The 24,113-nt window shown below is 39.7% G+C and overlaps 1 protein-coding gene across 15 annotated transcripts in view; it reads left to right on the top strand.

Annotated features, from left to right (window-relative positions):
* Nucleotides 1–24,113, top strand: part of LOC137371942 (R3H domain-containing protein 1-like) — a 163,820-nt gene that overhangs the window by 20,320 nt on the left and 119,387 nt on the right. For 10 of the 15 annotated variants that reach the window (XM_068035054.1, XM_068035052.1, XM_068035059.1 and 7 more), the window contains exons 2-5: nt 3,423–3,621; nt 11,157–11,366; nt 19,012–19,053; nt 20,573–20,662. In XM_068035054.1, coding sequence (XP_067891155.1) covers nt 11,196–11,366; nt 19,012–19,053; nt 20,573–20,662 — 303 coding nt within the window. In that variant the 5' untranslated portion in view covers nt 3,423–3,621; nt 11,157–11,195. Of the gene's footprint in view, nt 1–3,422; nt 3,622–4,817; nt 5,024–11,156; nt 11,367–19,011; nt 19,054–20,572; nt 20,663–24,113 lie in introns of all 15 variants that reach the window. The other 5 variants (XM_068035061.1, XM_068035064.1, XM_068035066.1 and 2 more) reach the window with 3 other exon arrangements.

Below are 24,113 nucleotides of genomic sequence, written 5' to 3'. Positions count from 1 at the left end.
AATTGTTGCAGCGCAGAAGGAGACCACTCAGCCCATCGTGTCCACACCGGCTCTCCAAATGAGCATTTCACTTAGTGCCATGTCTCCTGCCATCTCCCCTTAACCCTGCTCATTCTTCCTTTTCGTATAACAGTCTCATTCCCTTTTGAGCGCTTCAGTTGAATCTGCCTCCACCACACTCTCAGGCAGTACATTCCAGACCGTAACCACTTGCTGCATGAAAAAGTTTTTCCTCATTTCGCTTTTGCTTCTTTTACCAATTCCTTTAAATCTGTACCCTCGTGTTCTCGATCCTTTCATGAGTGGGATCTACTCTGTCCAGACCCCTCATGATTTTGAGTACCTCTATCACATCACCTCTCAGCCTTCTCTTAAAGGAAAACAGTTCTAACTTCTCCAACCTATCTTCATAACTGAAATTCCTCATCCCTGCAACCACTCTCGTGAATCTTTTCTGTACTCTCTCCAGTGCTCTCACATCATTCCTAAAGTGTGGCACCCAGAACTGGATGCAGTACTCCAGCTGAGGCCAAACTAGAGTCTTATACAAGATCAACATAACTTCCTTGCTCTTGTACGCTATGCCCCTGTTAATAAAGCCCAGGATAGTGTATGCTTTATTAACCGCTCTCTCAACTTGTCCTGCCACCTTCAATGACTTATGCACGTATACACCCAAGTCCCTCTGCTCCTTCATCCCCTTTAGAATTGTACTTTTTATTTTATATTGTCTCTCCGTTCTTCCTACCAAAATGTATCACTTCAAATTTCTCTGCTTTGAACTTCATCTGCCACCTATGCGCCCATTCCACCAACTTGTCTATGTCCTTTTGAAGTTCTACTCTTATCTTCCTCACAGTTCACGATGCTTCCTAGTTTTGTATCATCTGCAAACTTTAAAATTGTGCCCTGTACACGTGGGTCATCAGGAAAAGCAAGGGTCCCAACACTGACCCCTGGGGAACTCCACTACAAACCATCCTCCAGCCCAAAAAACATCCATTAACCACGACTCTTTATTGGCCAGGACACTGGAAATAGTCTCAAAATTAAAGCCAGACCTTTCAGGAGTGAAATTAGGAAACACTTCACACAAAGCCTGGTAGAAGTTTAGAACTCTCTTCTGCAAGAGGCAATTGATGCTAGATCAATGGTTAATTTTAAAACTGAGATTGGCTAACAAAAATCTATCAAAGATATTTGGGGATATGGGACAAAGAAGGGTATATGGAGTCAGATCGCAAATCAGCCATGATGGCAAAACAAACTTGAAGGGCTAAATAGCCTGTTGACATTTCTGTGTTCCTAAAATGGTGTGGTGAGCAATAGGCCCTGAAACTTGCACTTCAGCGGAAAGATTTCTTTAGGTTTTAAATAATACTTGTAGAACCATGCAACCAGTAACTGAGTGGTTAATAATTGTTATGTTAGTTTGCAGGCTACTTTTTCACGAGTGCAACTTCGTCTAGACTGTCCTGAGTAAAGTTGGAGATAGCTTTGATCATTCTTTCTATGCAAGTATCTGCCTAAGATTTGATTATTATTGCTAACTTTAGTTCTCTTTGAAAGAGCTGGCACAGACTTGATGGCCCAAGTGGTCTTGTCCTGTCCTGTACAATTCGATGATTTGAATTTCCAGGTAATAGCTATAGGTAGGCAAATAGTAAATTACTAACTTTCTATCGGAGGGAACAAAGCAGTTTATAAGTTGGGTGTCTAGATGCATGTGGTGGTGACCTTTTTAAGAGAGGGATACGGTCGTCCCTGTTAAGAAAGATTGCACCTTTCCCAGATGAACAAAGAGTAAAAGGAACCAAACCCTTGTATATAAATGTTATCCAAAAGGAGAGTATAAAGGATCATGTGCACCTCGAGTAAAAATTTTGAGCTACTGTATATAACAGCTCAGACTGCTTAAATTTATGAAATTACTTACAGGCACATAACACAATTGCATTGTAACTAAGGATGGCTGTTACTCAGCGCATTTAACACTTCCCTTTTTATGTCTGTATTTGTCATTGTATTTAAATTGAGCCTGATATAACTGCACAAAGCGCTTTGAATTGTATCACACAGAAATTGTTCACACTGGTGAAGATTGATGAAATCTGTTTACAACAAATTATAGATTAAGCTGGAAGTGGAACAAATTGCTTAATTTGAAGGGTGGCTGGTACATATTCCAAGACATTGTGAGTTTAATTCTTGAATTTCGTGTACTTAATGTAATCTTTTTTTTTAATTCATTCATGGGATGTGGGCGTCGCTGGCCAGGCCAGCATTTATTGCCCATCCCTAATTGCCCTTGAGAAGGTAGTGGTGAGCTGCCACTGCAATCCATGTGAGGTAGGTGTACCAGCAGTACTGTTAAGAATGGAGTTCCAGGATTTTGACCCAGCAACAGTGAAGGAACGTCGATATAGTTCCAAGTCAGGATGGTGTGTGACTTGGAGGGAAACTTGCAGGTGGTGGTGTTCCCATGCATTTGCTGCCCTTGTTTTTCTAGTTGGTAGAAGTCGTGTTGTTGGAAGGTGCAGTCTAAGGAGCCTTGGTGCGTTTCTGCATTGCATCTTGTAAATGGTACACATTGCTGCCACTGTGCGCCAGTGGTGGAGGGAGTGAATGTTTGTGGATGGGGTGCCAATCAAGCAGGCTGCTTTGTCCTGGTTGGTGTCAAGCTTCTTGAGTGTTGTTGCAGCTGCACCCATCCAGGCAAGTGGAGAATATTCCATCACACTCCTGACTTGTGCCTTGTAGATGGTGGACAGGCTTTTGGGAGTCAGAAGGTGATTTACTCGCTGCAGGATTCCTACTCTGACCTCTTGTAGCCACGGTATTTATATGGTTACTCCAGTTCAGTTTCAACAGCTAAATAGAGAATACTCTTAGTTCTGTATATTTGCATCTTGTGAGTTAGCATTTTTACATCAGTATTCTAATCTCTTTTGAATACTATATCCAACATGTTTTGAGGATCCATACATACATTTTCCCTTCTGTTCTTAAAAAAAGGTATACCATATCAGTTATTCCCAGATGGAAAATTTTCTGGAGTTAAATTTATTTGCACACTGAAGTGTTCATCAGACTCCCATCTTTTTTTGTTTTACTATCGACTTGCTTATTTCCTTGTTCAGGAGTTCATTGATTTAAGTTGAAGCATCTTTTTGATCTCAGTGAGCAAACACTGTGCTATGTCATAGTGTGTAGGCTTCATGAAACTGAATGTGTGGGTATAGAAAAGAAAGGTCGATTCTGGAAGGAACATTATGTGGGTGGCTTTGACTCCTTTGATTGCATTGGAAAGTCTGAAGGGATCCTGGCTTAATATTTCCTATTGAGCTTGAAAATTCTGAGTTTATAAGATACAATTTTGGACTCATGTTTTTGAGTTATATACTTCTATTTTTCTCCTTCAGGTGTTTAGTAATGATTTACCTCATCGGTGGAAGGAGTATTCAAACCAGGACTCCACACTGGTGATAAGGACATGGGACGACTCTTGTCAGCTTCCAGCAGGTTCAGCACAATTGACATCCTGATCAGCAGCACTAAGGAGGAACCTTGGTTTAGTTTATTACCTCATTACTACAGAAACATCACTGTCAAAAGCTGAAGGTAAATCCAGAGCCTCAATTGTGATCCATTGTGTAAATTTCTGTAATGCAGAACAGCAAAAACACTGAGTTGCTAAAGGTGAGTTTTTAAACATTTGAGGATGAATCAAAAGATTATGACAGTTACTATTTTAGCAACTAAATACCACCTCGAATGGATTATAATGCTCACCATATTGTAGATCTTGTATATTAAAGTTGAAGGAGGACAATGAAAGCGATGCACGCTCACTTCCATCTTTGGCCAGTTTTGTCCCCATAAACTGACGCTGTCTGACTCCACCTTCTGGAAAAGGCAAAAAAACAGACCTGTTGCCAGTTCAGGAGTCATCTGTCAAAAATTCCTCTCCGACTCCTTGTGGGCTCCAGTAGGACTCAAACTCGATCATTATTATGCAGAATGATTTACTCTTACCTTCCATATGCTGTGATCATCTCTTTTTTGGAAATTAATCCATCACTTGAAAGAATCAGTCAATCCTCTGGAATCCTGTTACATGTGTTAATCATCCTCTGGGTACAGTAAAACCATGGGTATTCACCCTAACTCCTATCTCCTCAATTCATGTGGATCATGCCTTGTTCTGCCTATCCCATCACCTCCCACACTCTTTTATGTACACTTTATGTTGTCCTTGCCTTGAATAATCTTGGGAGGGGATCTGCTCCAGTTATTTTTAAGTCTCAATGTCTCTAACTAATACTAACTTAAGACATCAAGGCTATCTCCATCCTTGGTACATGCAAGCCCAAGATTATCTTTGTTATCAAGGTTTTCTGCACCTTGTCCTTGCTTAAGTGGGGGGAACCAAAACTGAGACACAATCTCAAATGAGATCTTTCCAAAGCTTTATATAATGCTGTTATTTGCAGTCTTAGTTTTGTAATGGATGTCCTTGTCAATAAACTCAGGCCTCTGTTTGCTTAGGCTCTAGCATCGCAGTGCAATTTTGAGTAAGTAGTGTATTTTTATTCCCATGACTTTTCCCACTCTTAGTTTAAACCATCTCCCATCTATATATTTCATGCTTTTTTTTACGTTCATTACTATACTTAAGTCTGGCTGGAAATAACAAACAAATGGTGCTGTATATTAGTTTGCTGATACATTATGCTATGGACTGGTAGTGTAAATGTTCTCCCATATGATAGCTTATATGTTAATTTCCAGATTTAAGCTATTGTCTTTCTGTTCAGGTGGACATAAAGGTCGCATTGCACTATTGAAAGAGCAGGGAGTTCTCCTGGTATCCTGGCCAACGTTTCTCCCTCCTCAAACATCACCAAAAACAGATTAACCGGCCATTCATCACATTTGCTGATTGTGCACAGCAACATCCCACAATGTGGATGTCACATTTGCCTACCTAACAGTGAAGCTCTTTAGAAGTCCTGAGGGCATGGTAAGATGGAATCAACCAGTTTAGATCTTGTGTATCTCAAAGCGGTCATCTATAATGATCATGGAAATAATGGGAGGGAGGAGAAGAGCACAGTAGTAGAAGGAGGAAAAATAAAAATGGATATAGGGAAATTGGCTGTTATAAAGATGCCAGTTTCAGTTCAACCAAATGGAACAACGGTAGTATTACAGTAGAGAGTAATTTTATCAAGTGCGACAAACTTTTGCATTTTGTCCTTTTTCCCCATGTACAAATATAATCATGTAATCAATGTTTGTTTCTCCTGTGGTGGTCAGAATTTCAATTCTGTTGACTTCAAACTAAGATGTTAACTGATTTTTTTTTTTAAAAGCAAAAAAGCTGTGTATTTTAGCTTTTGGAGCCGCATAACAGGTCTACTACATTGTAAATTATAGTGTTTTGAACTTTTATAATGTAAATTCAATATTGTAGTCAGTAACTTAGTAAAAAAGAGCAAACCATTCAGTCCCTTAAGCCTGTTCTACCATTTAATTGGATCATGGCTGATCTTTGCCTTGACTTATTTACATGCCTTTGCTCCATAATCTCTTGATACTCTTACCTAACAAAAACCTATCAATCTTAGTCTTAAAAATTTTAATTGACTGAGCATCCTCAGCCTTTTGGATGAAAGAGGTCCAAAATTTCACTATCCCCTATGTGAAAAAATGCTTCCTGATGTCATTCTTAACTCTAGCTCTAATTTTAAGATTGTGACCCTTGTTCTGGTTCCCCTACTAAAGGAAATATCTTCTCTGCACCTACCCTATCAAATCCCATTATCATGTTCAAGACTTTGATTAGGTCACCCCTCAGCTTCTAAACTTTATGCAATCTGTTCCTATAATTTAATCATTTAAGTCCTGGTATAATTCTTGTGAATCTGCTGTACCCCCTCCAAGGCCAGTATATTTTCCTAAAGGTTTGATGCTCAAAACTGAAGGCAGTAAACCAGGTGGGGTCTGACGAGGACTGAGCGTCAATTCCTCATTTTTGTATTCTTTGTTATAATGGCTCCTTGGACAGCACCTTCCAAACCCGCGCCCTCTACCACCAAGAAGGGCAAGGGCAGCAGATGCGTGGGACCACCACCACCTGCAAGTTCCCCTCCAAGCCACACATCATCCTGACTTGGAACTATATTGCTGTTCCTTCACTATCGCTGGGTCAAAATTCTGGAACTCCTTTCCTAACAGCACTGTGGGTGTACCTACCCCACATGGACTACAGCGGTTCAAGAAGGCAGCTCATCACAGCCTTCTCAACGGCAATTAGGGATGGGCAATAAATCCCACGTCCCACGAATGAATAAAAAAAACATTCCAAACCCATGGCCTCCACCACCCAGAAGAACAAGGGCAGCAGGTACAGGGCACACCACCACCTGCAAGTTCTTCTCCAGATCAGACAGCATCCTGACTTGGAAATGTATTGCTCTTCCTTCACTGTTGCTGGGTCAAAATCCCAGAACTCCCTCCCTGACAACACTCTGGGTGTACTTGCACTACATGGACTGCAGCAGTTCAAGGGCAGTTAGGGATGGGCAGTTAGGGATGGGCAATAAATACTGGCCTTGACAGTGATGCGCACATCGCATGAATGAAATTAAAAAAATTCATTCATCTCTTTTGCTTACTTTATGTAGCTGTACACTGGTTTTTAGTAATTTGTATATGTGGTCACCTAAAGCCTTGTAATTCTGCACAGTTCCTAGTCTCCCACATTAAGAAAGTACCTTATTCTTTTCCACTTTGAAATCCATTTGCCCCAATTTTTTTTGCTGAAGCAGTCTATGTCCCTTTTGTAGCTTCTTGCTCCAATCAATACAATGTAATGTGCTTCTTAATTTAGTGTCATCTGCAAACTTGGATTTCCAATTTTTTTCTCCCTCCAGCTTATTAACATATATGGTGAATAGCTGAGATCCCAGCGCAGATCCCTGGAGAACACCACTTGTCAACTTCTGCAAATGACAGAATATTCCCTTTATCCCTACTCTCTGTCTCATGCCTCCCATAATTACCAACCTACATCACGAGGTTACCTCCGAGTCCATGCATTTTCATTTTTGCTAATAAAGTCTTGGGCAGAACCTTATCATATGTCTTCTGGAAATCCAGTTAGTCAACGTCTGTCGGTACTCCCCTATCCACATGCTAGTGACATCAAAACATTTATCTGGATTAGACATCTACCATTCGCAGAGCCATGCTGACTCTCTCCAATTGTTTTATACTTGACTTAAGTGTTCAGTTTGTCTGTCTTTGAAAGATTCCAGTAACGTAATTGATCTCTTCCTTCGTTAGCTGAGCAGATCAGCGATCTCTTTTTCTTAATTACTCCAAAAAGTTCCAACTGGAAAAGCCACCACCAGAAAGTGCTATATTTCCTCCTTTCACAGCAATGATAGTAGCAGTTACAGGGGAAAGTGTACAAAGTTGCCTCCTGCTTATTTCCTCCTCACTCATTCATGCAGAAAGAACTGTCAAGCATATAAAAACAGCTAACAATAAATGTGTCTAACAAAGAATGGTTCAATTGGCAAAAGCTAAAATGGCAAATGATTTGCTGTAACCTGAAAGCATTTGATCAATGAAGCATTTATCATTAAGGCAAATTCAGTGTAGAGATACCTGTCTGAGAAACAGGATTGATTACATTTGTTAGCACCTTTCACATCCCCAGGACATTTCATAACACTTAATAGCCAATTAAGAACTTTTGCAGCTTAAGTGGCGCAGTGGTTAGCACCACAGCCTCACAGCTCCAGCGACCCGGGTTCAATTCTGTGTGGAGTTTGCAAGTTCTCCCTGTGTCTGCGTGGGTTTTCTCCGGGTGCTCCGGTTTCCTCCCACATGCCAAAGACTTGCAGGTTGATAGGTAAATTGGCCATTATAAATTGCCCCTAGTATAGGTAGGTGGTAGGGAAATATAGGGACAGGTGGGGATGTGGTAGGAATATGGAATTAGGGTAGGATTAGGATAAATGGGTGGTTGATGGTCGGCACAGACTCGGTGGGCCGAAGGGCCTGTTTCAGTGCTGTATCTCTAAACTAAACTAAAACTTTTGTTACATAGGAAAATTAACAGCATTGCTCCTTTTGAGGAGAGAAAGAAAAACAGTATTCCTTAGAATGTTTACGAATTTAAGATGTTTAAGAATTATCATGCATAGTCAGGATAGAGCAGGCATGACCAAATGACCTTTCCCCTCGCTCTTTGACCCTTTTGAGAGCTAACAGAGCAGCTGATTTATCAGTTGGTGCTGTGATTTAATAGTTAACACTTTCTCTTTTGTATTGGGTTGCATGAGAATTCTGGAGCATTGTGCTGACCTCCCCATGGTCCATGGGTTCAATAACTGAATACTCAACATGGATGTCCATGTGGGGAGCAAGTCCAGAAGGAGCAACAGTTTCTGGGTTGAAGCTTTTTCTGCGTGCCATTTGTATGATACAGCAGTGACTTTTCTTACTATTTTTCTTTCAGTTCTATAGGGAAATAATTTTGTAAATGTCAACGTTATGATCAAGAGCTCCCTGATTAGGCATGATGTCATCTGAGGTCTTGTAATAAATTCTACAAACTCTTTTTAAGTGGGCTTACATATGGAACTTCACTCAAATAACTTCTGAAAATCCAAGTTAATTATATCCAGTAGGTAGTCTTAAACCACCAAGTTGCAGGAACTGCCTCCTCAAATAATTCCTGCACATGAATGAGTATCTTGTTACGACGAGGTGAGGACGGGGTCTCGGGCTCCCCTCTCAGCCTTTGCCTGGTTTGGCTGTAATTTTTAATTTTTAAAACACAATGTTTTTAGCTTCCCCTCAGTGAGTCCTTGCTCATTGCTCTCTAATTGTAATTGTAAAGAAATCAACTAGACAGGTTTTCCCAGATTTAAACCAGAAAGGTGTGTGTTTATTCACCTTTAAACTGTAACTCAGTTAAAACTACTAAAAATGCGCGACGCGACCACGCTAGCATGCATACACGATAAACACACATGCAAATAGAGACAGAGGCGGAGAAAGAATTAAAGGGGAAAGGTTTGAAGTAATAGCTGGAATTCAGTTACTGTTTTGGGTTGGATGTAAAGTCTTTGAAGTTAAGTCTTGCAGTTCTCGGGCCCCAATGCATACTTTCAAACTTGTTTCGCTGGTCTTCTGTCTTGAAGCTTGTTACTTCCGTGGGTCCCTTGAACTTTGTGTGTGTGAGAGAGACACAGAGAGGGAGTGCTCGCTTCTTGAAGTTCAATTGTAGTCTCTTCCACAAACTGTTCTGTGAACACAATTCAGTTAACTCCAGGTTGGCCAGTAGGTTAGTCATGTGACTAGCTTTTTTGTTTGAGGCCATCTCGCCTGCGAGGTTTGTGGATTCCTCACAGCTTATTAGACATTCTTGGGGGGTGGGGGGGCGGTTGAATGCTGTTCCTTACACATTCAATGACTCTCAGTGTCTCTTGATCATCACTATTGACAAAACCCAGCTGACTACTTGAATCCGGGCATAGTCCCATTGTCTATCCAGGCAACTGTCTTTTTGAATGCAAATGTGCAGTCACGTATTCAGCCACTGTTATGTGGTCTTTTTAAAACAAATTATGTTCAAGGTCCAGTAAGCGTTCAAATAATTTTCCACATGATGAAATTAATATTTTCCATTTGGTATATGTGGTTTCCGTCACAATCTGCCATTCTGCCCAATTTATCCCTGTATGCTTAATTCCTGTTCTTGATACACAAGCTAATATATAAAAAGATCCACTGATATTAGATGAAACCTTAAATAGAATAATTAATTTTCCAAACTATGTTTTATTTTCTGCTTGTATAACCTATTCTTTCCGAACCTCCTCTCCCCTCAAGATGGGAAGGTGCTGGGCGTTCTACCAGGCTTCAGTTCCAGGATGTTAACAGGCTAACCAGTGAGTGTCTGCAAGCTATGTCCCCATGGAGGGATCAAGTGAGCCTGATCCTGTCCTCCATAATACTTTTAATGATCAGGAACTTATGTTTTAGGGGTGCTTTTGTCAATTGCAGTGCCCCTCTGCAGGCATGGTTGACATTGGCTAACTCATTATAGATCAAGATCAAACCTGGGATCATCCTGTTTTGTATGACTAGTCAATTCTGACAGAAGGTAAAATGTAAGGTACCATGTGCTGTAAACCTCATAATTTGAGGCACTTTTTCCATACCCTATCTTAATCTTTATTGTTCTCATGAAAAAAGCCTCAGTTTCTCTGGTCCCTCCGCATATAAAACCTCTCATCCCTCATTTTATCTTAATAAATCTTCTCTGTACTCTCTTGACATTCTTGACCTTTTTCTCAAAACAGCGTATCCAAAACTGGATATATTAAATATTTTCATAGCTTTTACATTATCTTTGTTTTTGTCTTCTATGCTCCTTATTTATAAAACCTAGGTATTAAAACACTATTCCAGCTTCATCCACTTTTAAGATTTATTTTTCTAAGCCCCTTTGTCTCCCTGCTCTTGTACGACTTCCAAAGTTTTGCTATTTGGAGTATATCATCTCATTATTCTTCCTCCCGAAATACATCACCTCATATTTCTCAGCATTAAATTGCATCTGACATCCAACTGTCAATTTACTAACCTATGCGTATCCGCTTGAATTCTCTTACAGTCATCTTTATGTTTAACATCACTTCATATTGTGTGGTGTACAAATTTATTACTGTGCTCTCTGTACCCGAGTATATATGTGTGATTATGTGAAGAGAAAAGTTACACTGCATAAGTTTGAAAAGTATCTATCATCCATAAATCTGTTTATTTTAATCAACCTCTTATCCATGCTGCTAAAGCCCCTTCAATGCCATCTGCCTTAATTTTGTCAACAAGGCTTCATTAATGTGGCATCTTACAAAATGTCTTTGCATTTCTTTTATTACATTTTGTTGCGTCCTTGAAGAATTACATTAACGCTGTCAGACCTAAACCTACAATGCAACGCTTACTGGTAATTTTGCAGGATCAGAGGTGTCTATATGTATACGAACAGTTTATAGAAAAATGTTGTTTAAACATATGAGGAAAATTTGTCCTGTAATTCAAAGCTAGGGTTGTGTATCTTGCTGCAGGTTCCACGTTTTTGGTAGAATGCAGAGTGAGCTTGTCTAATGAGGATGTCTGATACTAGTATTGTAAAAGAAGAAGCTGAAGCAATGAGGGCTAAAGAGAAATCCCTTAAGCAGTCATCATTAACAGAATGCCTGGTAAAATCAGAAAGCCATGAGCCAAAGGTGGTGGAAAAGGATGAAAGCTGTATGGATAACAGAATTGACTCACAGGTAAGATCTGTTAAGTTAATCTACACCTCCTAGAGTTTATATAGGTCTACTATTTCCCTTGTGACCATTGTAAGAGTATGAAATAGTTTTGTGTTGACATGCAATGCATATTTGAAAATTTCATTTTTGCTATTAATATTTTGAAACTGGTTTGGGTGGAGTTGGTTTCCGATTTACCTATTTTAAGTAGTGTTAAAATTTAAATATCTACTCCTGTCTGGCTTTCACTTACTTCAAAATAATTGGCATAACAAGGCTGGTGGTTAACTTATTCACAAGAGCCTTCAAATCTAGTCATTGCAATATACATATTTGAATTTGGTGTTTTAAATTATTGCAGTAATTAATAAAGCATTGAAGCTACTATATTAAAACAGTAGGACAATGAAATTCGGAGAAAATTTACTCTGGTAAAACCGATCTTAGAAAGCAATGGTTGCACCATTTAAAACACTGTACCCATTTTTGTCATAGTTTAAGTAAAAAAAAAATGACGGACACAGACACAAGGTTAAATGTAAGAGGTTTAGAATAGAGACCAAGAGAAATTTCTTTTGAAGCTGTAGAGTTCACTTCCAGTTAATGGTTGAGACAGAAACTATGTCAGCATTCAAAATTCAATTAGAGAGGTAAATGAAGGAAAGAAGTTGAAGGGATTTGGAAACAGTGTGTGTAAATGTGATTGAGACTATTTGCCCACTTGGAGGGTAAATGTATAATTGCAGGTTCATTCTTTCCTTTCTTTTAAATGCTGACCCAAACTGGTTGGGCCAAGTGGCCTATTTTTTGTCTTGTAACTTGTATCTATGTCTATGTATTATCAGAAGATGCCAGTACCTGTGCAAGACTGATTAAAGTTTAACCATGAAAAGTTTTCAGGCAACGTCTTAAATGAAGCCGATGGAGTGGTGCTATGTGTCCAGTAGCATCTCATGTCTGTGTCATTTGAATACTGATTTTACCACACTATCCCTCAGTGTTTTCTTCTTTTTACATAAGATTTCACATGTGTTTGAATAGTTTATGTAGCCTTGTACTGCAAATTGTTTAGTTGAGTGAGTAACATGCAATAGCATTGGCAAGAATAACAAATTGAAGTGTCTTTAATGTCGTAAAATGTCATTCGATGCTTCACAAGAGCATAATTAGACAAAGATTGACACTGAGCCAAAGAAGATGATTTTAGGATGGGTAGCTGAAAGCTTAGTCAAAGAGGTAGTTTTTAAGGAACATCTTCAAGGAGGAAAGGAGAGGGGAGAAGTTTCGGCTGGTAATTGCAGAGCTTAGGACCTAGACAGCTGAAGGCATGGCAGCCAATTGTGGGGCGAAGGCAGTGAAAGATGCACAAGAGGCTGCAATTGGAGGAACTTAGAGAGATGGGTAGGGGCAAGACCATGGAGTGACTTGAATTCGAGAATGAGAATTTAAAAATTAAGTCGTCGTTGGGCCGAGAGCCATTGCAGGTCAGAAAGCGTGCAGGTGATGGGTGAACAGGACTTGGTGCAAATTAGGATCCAGGCAGCAGAGTTTTAAATGAGCTTAAGTTTATGGAGGCAGAGCATTTGAATCAAAAACAAGAAATGCTGGAATCACTCAGCAGGTCTGGCCAGATGCTGCCAGACCTGCTGAGTGATTCCAGCATTTCTTGTTTTTGTTTCAGATTTCCAGCATCCGCAGTATTTTGCTTTTATTTTAGAGCATTTGAATAGTTGAGTATGGAGGTAATGAAAACATGCATTAGAGTTACAGCAGTTGAGGCAGGGGCAGAAACGTGCAATGTAATACAATGGAAGTAATGTCAGCTAGGATGCTGAGGTTTCAATGTCTGGTTCAGGCTGGCACAGTGACCAGGAAATGGGATGGAATCAGTGGCAAGGAAACGGAGTTTGTGGCAGGAGCCCAAAGAAATTGGCTTTGGTCTTCACGGTGTTTAATTGGAGGAAATTGGACTGAATGTGGGTCAAGCAGTCTGCCAACACAGGCAGTGAGAAGTGATGGTGAGATAGAGCTGAGTGTCATGAGTATACATGTGGAACTTGACGTCATGTCTTTGAATAATGCCTCCAAGGGGCAGTATATATAGATGAGAAATAGGAGGGGGCCAAGGATAGATCCATGGGGGACTTCAGCAATAATGGTGCAGAGTGGGAAGATAAGACATTTGAGGAACTTCTCTGATTACGACTGGATAGGTAAGAGTGCAGGTAGTCCCATTCAGCTGGACAATAGAGGAGAGGCGTTGGTGAGCTCAATTATATCAAAAACTGCAGACAGGTTGAGATGAATGAATAATGATAATGCACCACTGTTGCAATCTGAAAGGAGGTAATTTGTGGCTTACATTAGGAATTGGCAATAGTCATTGTTTTCTGAGCTCGAGGCGAAGGTACCATTTCAACATTCAGAGCATCTAAAAATGTTGTCTTAGCAGCTGTATGTAAAAGTCGGTCTGTACTTTTCTCATTTTCAATCCAAGCCTTTTGAAAACAGACTTTGGCAGTTCCACATGTGAATTGGGATGCCTGTATTTTTCATGGTAGAGCTTAAGAATGAACATTTGTAATAATTGGCTTTGTTGATAGTATACACTCCTAAATACTACATTCTTAAATGATCGTGAGAAAAGTAACAATTTTGCATAGAGCATAGTTTAGTAACATCGCTTGGTATAGACTTCACAGATAAATTGCAGTGTTGCCACAATTACAATATTTTCACTGACTTAAGTGCCAGGAAACCAAATCGACACCTCGATCCTTTTTCAGTTTTCATTTTTATTTTAATCAACATCACAAAAAACAGATTATTTGGTCATTATCAAATTGCTGTTTGTGGGTGTTTGCTGTGTGCAAATTGGCTGCTGCGTTTCCTACATTAGAACAGTGACTACACTTCAGAAGTACTTGATTGGCTGTAAAGTGCTTGATCTAAATTTTTTAATTAACCTTAAAGTTCTGCTACATTTAGAAACTTACCCACAACCTCGCATTGTTCTTCACATGAAATGTGAATGCCTTTATTACTGTAAAATGGCTGATTTTTTTTTTTGTCCTCTTAAGCTAGTGGCTTTTGACTGGAAAAGAAAGTTGTGTTCTGCAAGTATATATTTGTAACTCAAATAGCTTGTAACTTGTGTCTGCTAACAGTACATCACACTGAGATCGGTATCTATAGTATAATGAGATCCTTATTTTCAGATTTTTAAATAAAATATTGATTAAAACCATTGAGCCGTATTAGCTTGTGCATACTTATTGTGCCCACAAGAATTTTTTGAATGTCTTCTCAGTTGCTTTCAGTGAGATATTCAGTGCAACTCAAATTTCCAGCTTTTAATGGTTGTATCTTTTCCACATGAAAACTGTATTAACCTTGCAGAAAAACAGAAACTCAGAACCAATAAATAATATACTACAGCATTGCATATAATTTAGCAGCAAGGGGGAAAATAAATTAATTATGGAAATGTAGCACTTGAAGGAGATAAGACAGTGAAGGAAAGCTGGAATGAGGCCATTAATTTAACCATGTTCAAGCAATGAATAGCCATATGTATCATGACTGAAAGCGGTCAATTAATACACCTATAAATCTCTTGTGAATATTCGAGTCCCCTTTTAATTTTTTATTCATATTTATTATGCACAACTTTACAGATCTTCAAATTAGAGCTAAATTGTTATCTCCAGTTCCTGAAAACTGCCTTCTCAAGGGCGAGGTGGCATGTCCGTACACTTTTTAAGAAAAAAAAAAGCCACTTTGGAACTGATATCAGTACTTGCTTGTCCAAAGAGTGGTTAATGTATAAAGTAGTCTTCTGAGTGAGTAGTGGGGCAGAAGCTGTGGAATAATTGAAGAACAACAACAACTCTGTATTTACATAGTGCCTTTAACATCAAAAAATGTCCCAAGGCACTTTACAACAAAATAGGATGCTGAGCCACATAAGGAGATATTAGGGCAGTTGACCAAAAGCTCGGTCAAGGAGTAAAAACAAAGTACTAAAAGTTAAATACTCAACAGGTGTGGCAGGATCTGTGGAGAGAGAAGGAGAGTTAACATTTCAGGTCTGTAACCTTTCATCAGAACTGGCAAAGGTTAAAATGTAATAGGCTTTGAACAAGTGAAAAGGGGGAGGGGAAGAAGAAATAAAGGGAAGGTGTGTGATAGGGCAGAGGGCAGGAGAGATTAAATAACCAAGATGTCTCAGAACAAAGGCAAAGGGAGTGAAAATATTAAAAGATAAAGCATTAGTCCAGAGAGAGTGTTAATGGCAGGATAATGAATCCAAAAGCAAAAACCTGAGAAACAAGTTTAAGATGGTTAAAATAAAATAAAAGGCAGTCATGCTGTCTTTTAATACAACAATTTTCACTCCCTTTGCCTTTGTTCTGTGACATCTTTGTCAATTAATTTTTCCTGCCCTCTGCAGTATCACACACCTTCCCTTTATTTCTTCTTCCCCCTCCCCCTTTTCACTTGTTCAAAGCCTATTACATTTTAACCTTTGCCAGTTCTGATAAAAGGGTACAGACCTGAAACGTTAACTCTCCTCCTCTCTCCACAGATCCTGCCACACCTGTTGAGTATTTCCAGTACTTTGTTTTTATTTCAGATTTCCAGCATCTGCAGTATTTTGCTTTTATATTAGCTTGGTCAAGGAGGTAGATTTTAAGGAGTGTCTTAAAGAAGGAAAGCAAATTAGAGAGGAGGAGAGGTTTAGGGAGGGAATTCCAGAGCTTAGGGCCTAGGTTACGAATGGTAGAGCGATTAAAATCAGGGGCGCCCAAGAGGCCAGAATTAGAGGAGCGCAGATATCTCGGAGGGTGGTAGGGCTGGAGGAGATTACTGCAATAGGGAGGGGTCCGGCCATGTAGGGATTTAAAAACAAGGATGTGAATTTTAAAGTCAAGGCGTTGCTTAACTGGGAGCCAATGTAGGTCAGCGAGCACAAGGGTATTAGGTGGAACAGGATTTGGTGCGAGTTAGGATACAAGAAGCAGAGTTTTAGATGGCCTCGAGTTTATAGAGGGCGCAATGTGGGAGGACAGACTGGAGTGCATTGGAATAGTCAAGTCTGGAGGCAGTAAAGGTATGGATGAGATGAGGTAGGGGTGGAGCCAGACAATGTTATGGAGGTGGAAATAAGTAGTCTTCATGACCGTGCAGATATGTGGCTGAAAGCTCATCTCGGGTCAGATATGACACCGAGTTTGCGGACAGCCTGTTTCAGCAAGTAGAGGCAGTTAGATGCTGTGATGGGGAATAAGGTAGGTTTCGGTGGAAGGATAAGCTGGATGTAATGAATGGCATTGCTTATCTGTATCTTTGTGACTAAGGGAGCCAATAAAAATCAAGTTTCATGAATTGGGCCTGTTGGCATCGTTATGTTTGCTGGCATCCTCAGCTCTGTTGGAAGATGTATACATCTCAGAAATGTACTGTGCTTGGGAACTCGCAGCTTATGAAGAATGGTATCTTCTTGTCCACTTTGCTTGAGCTGAGTTTCACTTCGAATTTCATGTTAAATTAACTGTCGATCAGTATGGTTGCATATAAAATACTTCTCTAAATATGTTAATTTAAAACATATAAAAAATCTCGATTACAGCTGTAGGTTAGAAGGCATTTAACTTGTTTGATTTAGTGTGGGAAATGTAGGGAATTCATCCATAATGCCATTCAAAATTACATATTTTAGTTAAAGAATGAGGACATTTCCTTTGAGGTAATCAAGCAGTTTCCTGTGATAAAGTAATAAAACTAAAATTCATCAAGTTTTGTTAAATTGCTTTCCTTGAAATTGCCCAGTTAACAAAAGTAACATTAATCATATGAACTGCATTTTTGCATATTGGGGTGAATTAACTTAAACATTCTATACATTTTACAGCAGCATTAATGCCAGATTCTGAAGATAAATTATCACATTGAACTTTGTAGGCTATGTTTTTGTTTGCGACACCACTTCTACCAGTGATAGCCTTAGAACAGTACCTGTCCTTTTTTAATGTTTGCAGTCACTTGTAGTTAAAAAGGAACTCTGTGCAGTAGATGAATTTAAAATGAAGACTAAATATTTTCTGCTGATTTTTAAAAATAGAATGTTCTGGCTCACGTCGTTGCTGTATGTGGCGCAGGTCTGGCCCGTACCCCACTCCTGCACTGTGGCAGTCACCCGAGCCATTTTCCGCTTCATCTGGGGATCTAAAATGGACCGGGTCCGGAGGGACACGATGTTCAAATCTCTGGACAAGGGCGCGAAAAATGTACCCAACGTCGCCCTCATCCTGATGACCACCTTCGAGTGCGGCTGCATCAAGCTGTGTGTAGACCTCCAGTACGCAAACTCCAAGTGTCACTACGTGCTGAGGTTCGATCTGTCCCCGGTGTTGCGAAGGATGGGCTTGGTCACATTGCCGTGGAACGCTCCATGCAGTTGGGCCGTGCCGTACCACCTATCCTTCGTGGAGCAGTTTCTGCAGGAAAACACTTTTGACCACCGGTCCATCAGGCAGTGGTCTGCACGGAATGTCCTCAAGGCCCTACGGGAAAAGGAGACGGTGGATCCTGTTGGATGGTTCCCCGAGCAGACCGTCAAAATCATTTGGCGGAATGTCTCATCACCAGAACTTTCAAACAACCACCAAGATGTAGCTTGGCTGGTGGTGAGAAGGGCCCTCCCCGTCAGATCCTTCATGCACACCCGAAGTCTCACCCCCTCCGCAAAATGCCCCCGAGGTGGCTGTGGTGGGGAAGAGACGGTCGCCCACCTCCTCCTGGAATGTGTCTTTGCAAAGCAGGTGTGGAAAGAGATGCAGTGGTTTTTGTCGAGGTTCATCCCAAGCAGCTCTGTAACACAGGGGTCTGTGCTCTACGGGCTGTTCCCAGGGACGCACACCGAGACAAACATCAACTGCTGCTGGAGGACTATCAATTCGGTGAAAGACGCCCTTTGGTCTGCCCGAAACTTGCTGGTCTTCCAGCGCAAAGAGTTGTCCACCACCGAATGTTGCTGACTGGCACATTCCAAGGTCCAGGACTACGTGCTGAGGGACGCACTAAAGCTTGGGGCAGCCGCAGCAAAGGCTCAATGGGGAAAGACCACAGTGTAAGGTCCCCCCACCAAGCTGAACTGAGGGGCTGGATCCATGGGAAGCCCCTCGAACCGTATCGTTAATATTTTCATTTGCTGTAAATGTAAAACTGTAATTGGCATGACAATTGTGAAATGGAAGGGTTGTGAAGAAACTCATGATAGTATTGAAGGAAACTGATCTCCCTTGCAATGTTTGTAATTTTTGGTGCTGTTTGAAACTGTTTGGCAATGTAATTTTTACAGATTTTTATGAATAAAGTATATTTTGGAAATAAAAAAAAAATTTTGTGCTGGCTAATGGACCTCTACTTATTAACAGCTCAGCTGTAAATTTTTTCTATTAATTAGTCTGCTTTTCCAGCATAACACATTTATGAGGGTTGGCTCCTATTTGAATATATTGATTCCAGGTTAAATGCCTGGATGATGTTGCATTTGGCTCAGGTGAATATTGCAAGTTCAATCTTTTGGGAATTTATTGTCATACATATTCGGTTATTTTTAATACAAGTCTTTTACTGTAATGATCTCTTGTCCACTGTGCAGAGACAAATACAAAGTCTTGGACAGGCGGGGAAAAGGTCAAAGGTATAGTAGAAGTGTGTCATAGCATGCTAGAGGAAATCATTTATGCTTGATGACTCAATTGAGTATTGTTTGCAAGAAATATATTTTATTTAAAATCTTGTTTGGTTTATTGCAACATTATATCCTCACGCATGTATACTTGCTCCAATTTAGGTTTTGCTGTACAAATTTTTCACAGTGCTTTTTATACTGGCTTAGTGCTTCACTTAGTAAAGTTCTCTATGCTCAGTTGAAAGTGAAATAGGTGCTTTTAGATGTATCCATATGTTGTGATTGCTCAAGTGTGTGTAGTTTTTCATTCTGCTCTTGTGAAAACATTTTGGGACTGATAGCAATTGTGCATGGTGGTGTGCTTGGTGCTTGTAGCTCACTCAAAGCAAACTTTCTTTGCTTTTTCAGAATTTGTTGTCAAAAAGTAGATATTTATTGTTTGCTCTGGGTGTTATAGTTGCCAGTTTTACTCAAACTTGGAAAAAGGTGCATCCATAAGATGCTTTAAAAAGCTGTCTCAGATGAAGAACTTTATCATTAAGATATTAACCAAATGATCAAATCGCTATTTTCTGAGAGAGTGCATTTTCATTGGTTTCCAATGCACAGTAATTATTGACAACATGCCACATTATGAAAAATAGTAACCATTTTGGAATAGGTCAACTGGCTTATGGAAAAGTAAACAGTATGCAGTCTATTTCTCAAGTGTGCAGTGATGTTGCACTTTTCTGTTGAGATGCTTGTTGACACCTTGAGATTTATGTAATGTTAAATTTAACACTAGAATGCTCTGTTTAATCTATTAAATATGCATTTTGCCACAATTTTTGAAATTGTATTAAATTTATATTTAACTGTAGAACATCTTTATTTTAAATTGTATTGTCAGAGGGCATCAAGTTGTTGAGAAACCTAGTTGGCAAACACGTGGGTGTCATGGTAAATCCTTATGCAGCATAATTTGTAATTTGCATCTGGCTTTCCATAACTTCACAACAGAACTAACTTGAATATTCTCATTATTTTGGCAACATTGTCTTGTTCAGTCCTATTTATAGAGTATTGGTAACTGCAACTTCACCATAAATATGAAACTATAAACCTCTACCCATATTATTCTCTACCCCTTGCAAAGTGTACACTTCTCTACAATATACATGGCAGGATCAGATGGTAGGAAATTGTGTGACAGTTGTTTTAGGATTCTGAATTTTGTACACTTAAGTGGAGTAGACTATTGAAGCAATTGCTGTAGGAAAGTAAAGACTGTACCCTGTAACAACATAATATGGCAGTACAGGTCATTGTCATCGAGTATAATCAGATAGCTTAGATTTGCATATCTAAACAAAACAAATCAAAAATCTAATTCGATATCTTTGAAACAAAAAGTGAGTTTTTCAAACCTCATTTTAAGCTGTTGCAGGGTATACGGTTGAAATGAGTTAACTTTTGATGAAATAAATGTAGCTAAATATATTTCTGCATCACTGCATTTGCCCTAACAATGAATGTTTTCCTTTAGTCAAATGCAAAGTTAAAGCTAGTACGGAGCCTGGCTGTGTGTGAAGAGTCTTCTCCTCCGCCCACAGCTGATGTTCCACAGGACAATCAGGTAAAATGCACTAGTACGTGGAATAAATAAAAACCCTAGTCTGATGGTGTAGTGTTTTATTTGTAATTGTAGTTTTATTTCTTTAAATAAAGGCTTTGTGTCAGAAATAAATAATTGTCTTATTAAATTCTCATGCATTTAGTGACCATCAGTTACATTGCATCGAAGTTACTTGCACTTAATTTTAAAAGAATAGACACTGGTGGTAATGTGAGAAAAAGAACACAGCAAGTGTACAGAACTTTGATTTACATATGAGAACAAATACTTCAGTAATAAGAATTCTACCAAATGTCGTCCGGTTTGTCATTTTTCCTGCATTTTCTGTAACTCACAACTTACTGCAACCATTTTATCTATTTAGTAGTAATTACTTTTCATGATTTAGTTTGCTTCAAAGTTAGTATTTACACTCTTGAAGATCACACAGTACTAAAATAAACTTCTTGTTTTCGGAATTAATACTCGCTTAGTAAGCTCTGCCACATCAAATGTTTGTACATTTTTTTTTCAATGAAGTTTATAATAAGTCTTAAAAGACACATACAGCTAGAGTTTTGTAGTTGTGAATGGTTGGCATAATGCACATCAAACTTCAGGACAGGAAACAACTAGGGAGCAGATATGGGGAGGGGGTTGGAGGGTGGGGAGGGATTCCAGAATTGTGATCTTTCCTTAAATGAGGAAACATAATGAAGCTTGGTGGGTTGGCCAAAAAAAAGTAAATATGTTGGCCTGCATAACTTTAGCACTGCTCCTACAAGTGAATTTTTTGAAGTTTAACTTGAGTTTTAGAAGTATCACTAGGAAAACTACCTGTTGTCCAAATAAATGGGAGCAGTGGTTATGATCTGAAATTGTTGAACTCAGTGTTGTGTCCTTAAGGTTGTAAAGTGCTTGATTGAAAGATGAGGGCAGAAAGGTCACAGTGGGAATGGGGCAGATACTTAAATGTAACTTGAGTCATTTGTCGATGGTGATAATTTACCAAGTCTGAGATATGTGCCTGTTTTATACTTGAATCTTTAAATCTTTTTTAATTGATTAAGTAAAATTTCTTTGATCTTGATTAGTTGCTGATGTGTAAATGTGTGCACTAAGATTGTACAAATCTGATACATCTGGTTGTTAGCTTGTGTTCCCTTTGGGTTTTTTGGTCAGTTGAACAATTCTGATAGTGTGTGAGAGAGAAGAGTAGTCATTTGAGGATATGGTGAAGCTTGTTATTTTTATGGCTGTTGTATCATTGTTAAGAGATTTAAAATAAGCTCGGTTCAACGTGTTCGGTGTAGGTGAGACAAATCGGACCCAGAACGAGTTGTGTATTCCTGACAAATCTTGGCGGTATCTGCGAGAGTGAGCAATGTGACCTATGCAGATTGAAACTAGAGATTTGTTCTGTGTTGTAATTTTGAAAGTCATTAGCCATGATTTTTTTCCCCTCTTGTTTTCATGTGCAAAAGCCTGCATAATTTAGTCTGATGTCCTTTTTATGCATTATATTCAGCAACATGGGGTTAGTGACAATTCTGCGCAGTAGTTGGCACAGTAATTCAAGCACATCTAGAATAACCAATTGCTCAAGTACTTAATCAGTATATGTAGGATATTACATTTTCGACAATTGTGTACATACCCTATGTCTCACTCGTAGGATTTTCTCCTGACTTAGGATACTTGCTTGATAATGCCTGGAGTGTGATGCTTGACATAGCAACCTTACTTACAATGTTAAAATGATTGATTAACTTGCAGCTTTGATATCACAAAAGTAGGTAGCACTGTAGCTCATTTATCTGCATTTCCCAGCTGGATGTACCCATCACTACTACTCATCACCCATTCCACCTCACACCTGTTCCTTTCGTATCGTTTATATGCTTTCTTGGGTATTCCTTAGCTGTGTGTTTCTTTGGATGTAACAGCCATTTTTGCTCCCCAAAACAAATACTTGGGGTGTTGTCAAATCTTTGCTGCTTTCAGTCCCTTAAGGTCATCTGACTCTGCTGGTTAATCTTCACCTTATCCACTCTAAAAAGACTGCTGCTATTGCCTTAGCTTTGCACATTCAGCTGCTTCAAAAGTAAACTACCAGCTTTGTAGAAATGTTAAAAATAACACATCAGAGAAGAAAGCAGTGTCAAGTGAGCTTAGCAGACAAGTGGCCTGGCGAAGGCTAGTCAGTAGAACCAGGGCCAACACTTAGTTACCTAGTCAAAATCTCTGTAGCGGTTCTGAGCATGGAGGCAAACAAAAATTTACTGCGAGAAATAATTTGATCAGAGGAAGGTGAGGCAACACCGTGAGGCTAAAGACAAAATGATAGAGAATGGGGTAAGAATTTGTGGTGATCAAGGAAGTCCACGGGTATGTTGGGGGGAAAAAGGGACAGTGCGAGACAAACAATGGGGAACTGTGAGGGGTTCGTGGGAAATTAAGGAAGAATGAGGTTGCAAGAAGTAGGCAACATCATTGTGCATTACAGAGTGGCTCGACACTAGCAAGCCTTAAAATCTTTTTCACAAGACCGCAAAGACCTGAAGTGGGTGCAAGCATGAAGGGGAAAATGCTGAGCAGGTGACTTCATAAGTCAGCAAGGTAAGGAGCAGGAAACATAGAGGGGCAAAGTGAACAACAGGTCAGGGGAAGCAAGAAAAGCAAAATTGGAGACGCGCAATGGCAGCGTCAACTTGTGATAAGTAAACAGGTAAGAACATTGTGAAAACAACAGAGTATAGGATTCTCTGGGAAGCCGGGGAGGAGATTGCAGAGCCTTTGTCCTTGATCTTTATGTCGTCATTGTCGACAGGAATAGTGCCGGAAGACTGGAGGATAGCAAATGTTGTCCCCTTGTTCAAGAAGGGGAGTAGAGATAGCCCTGGTAATTATAGACCTGTGAGCCTTACTTCGGTTGTAGGTAAAATGTTGGAAAAGGTTATAAGAGACAGGATTTATAATCATCTTGAAAAGAATAAGCTCATTAGCGATAGTCAGCACGGTTTTGTGAAGGGTAGGTCGTGCCTCACAAACCTTTATTGAGTTTTTCGAGAAGGTGACCAAACAGGTGGATGAGGGTAAAGCAGTGGATGTGGTGTATATGGATTTCAGTAAGGCGTTTGATAAGGTTCCCCACGGTAGGCTATTGCAGAAAATACGGAAGTATGGGGTTGAAGGTGATTTAGAGCTTTGGATCAGAAATTGGCTAGCTGAAAGAAGACAGAGGGTGGTGGTTGATGGCAAATGTTCATCCTGGAGTTTAGTTACTAGTGGTGTACCGCAAGGTTCTGTTTTGGGGCCACTGCTGTTTGTCACTTTTATAAATGACCTGGATGAGGGTGTAGAAGGGTGGGTTAGTAAATTTGCGGATGACACGAAGGTCAGTGGAGTTGTGGATAGTACCGAAGGATGTTGTAGGGTACAGAAGGACATAGATAGGCTGCAGAGCTGGGCT

This window comes from Heterodontus francisci, chromosome 7 (genome assembly GCF_036365525.1).
Source record: "Heterodontus francisci isolate sHetFra1 chromosome 7, sHetFra1.hap1, whole genome shotgun sequence".
Classification (NCBI taxonomy): Eukaryota; Metazoa; Chordata; class Chondrichthyes; order Heterodontiformes; family Heterodontidae; genus Heterodontus; species Heterodontus francisci.
The sequence above is the reverse complement of the archived record's forward strand: the minus strand, read 5'-3'. Positions and strand labels throughout refer to the sequence as shown.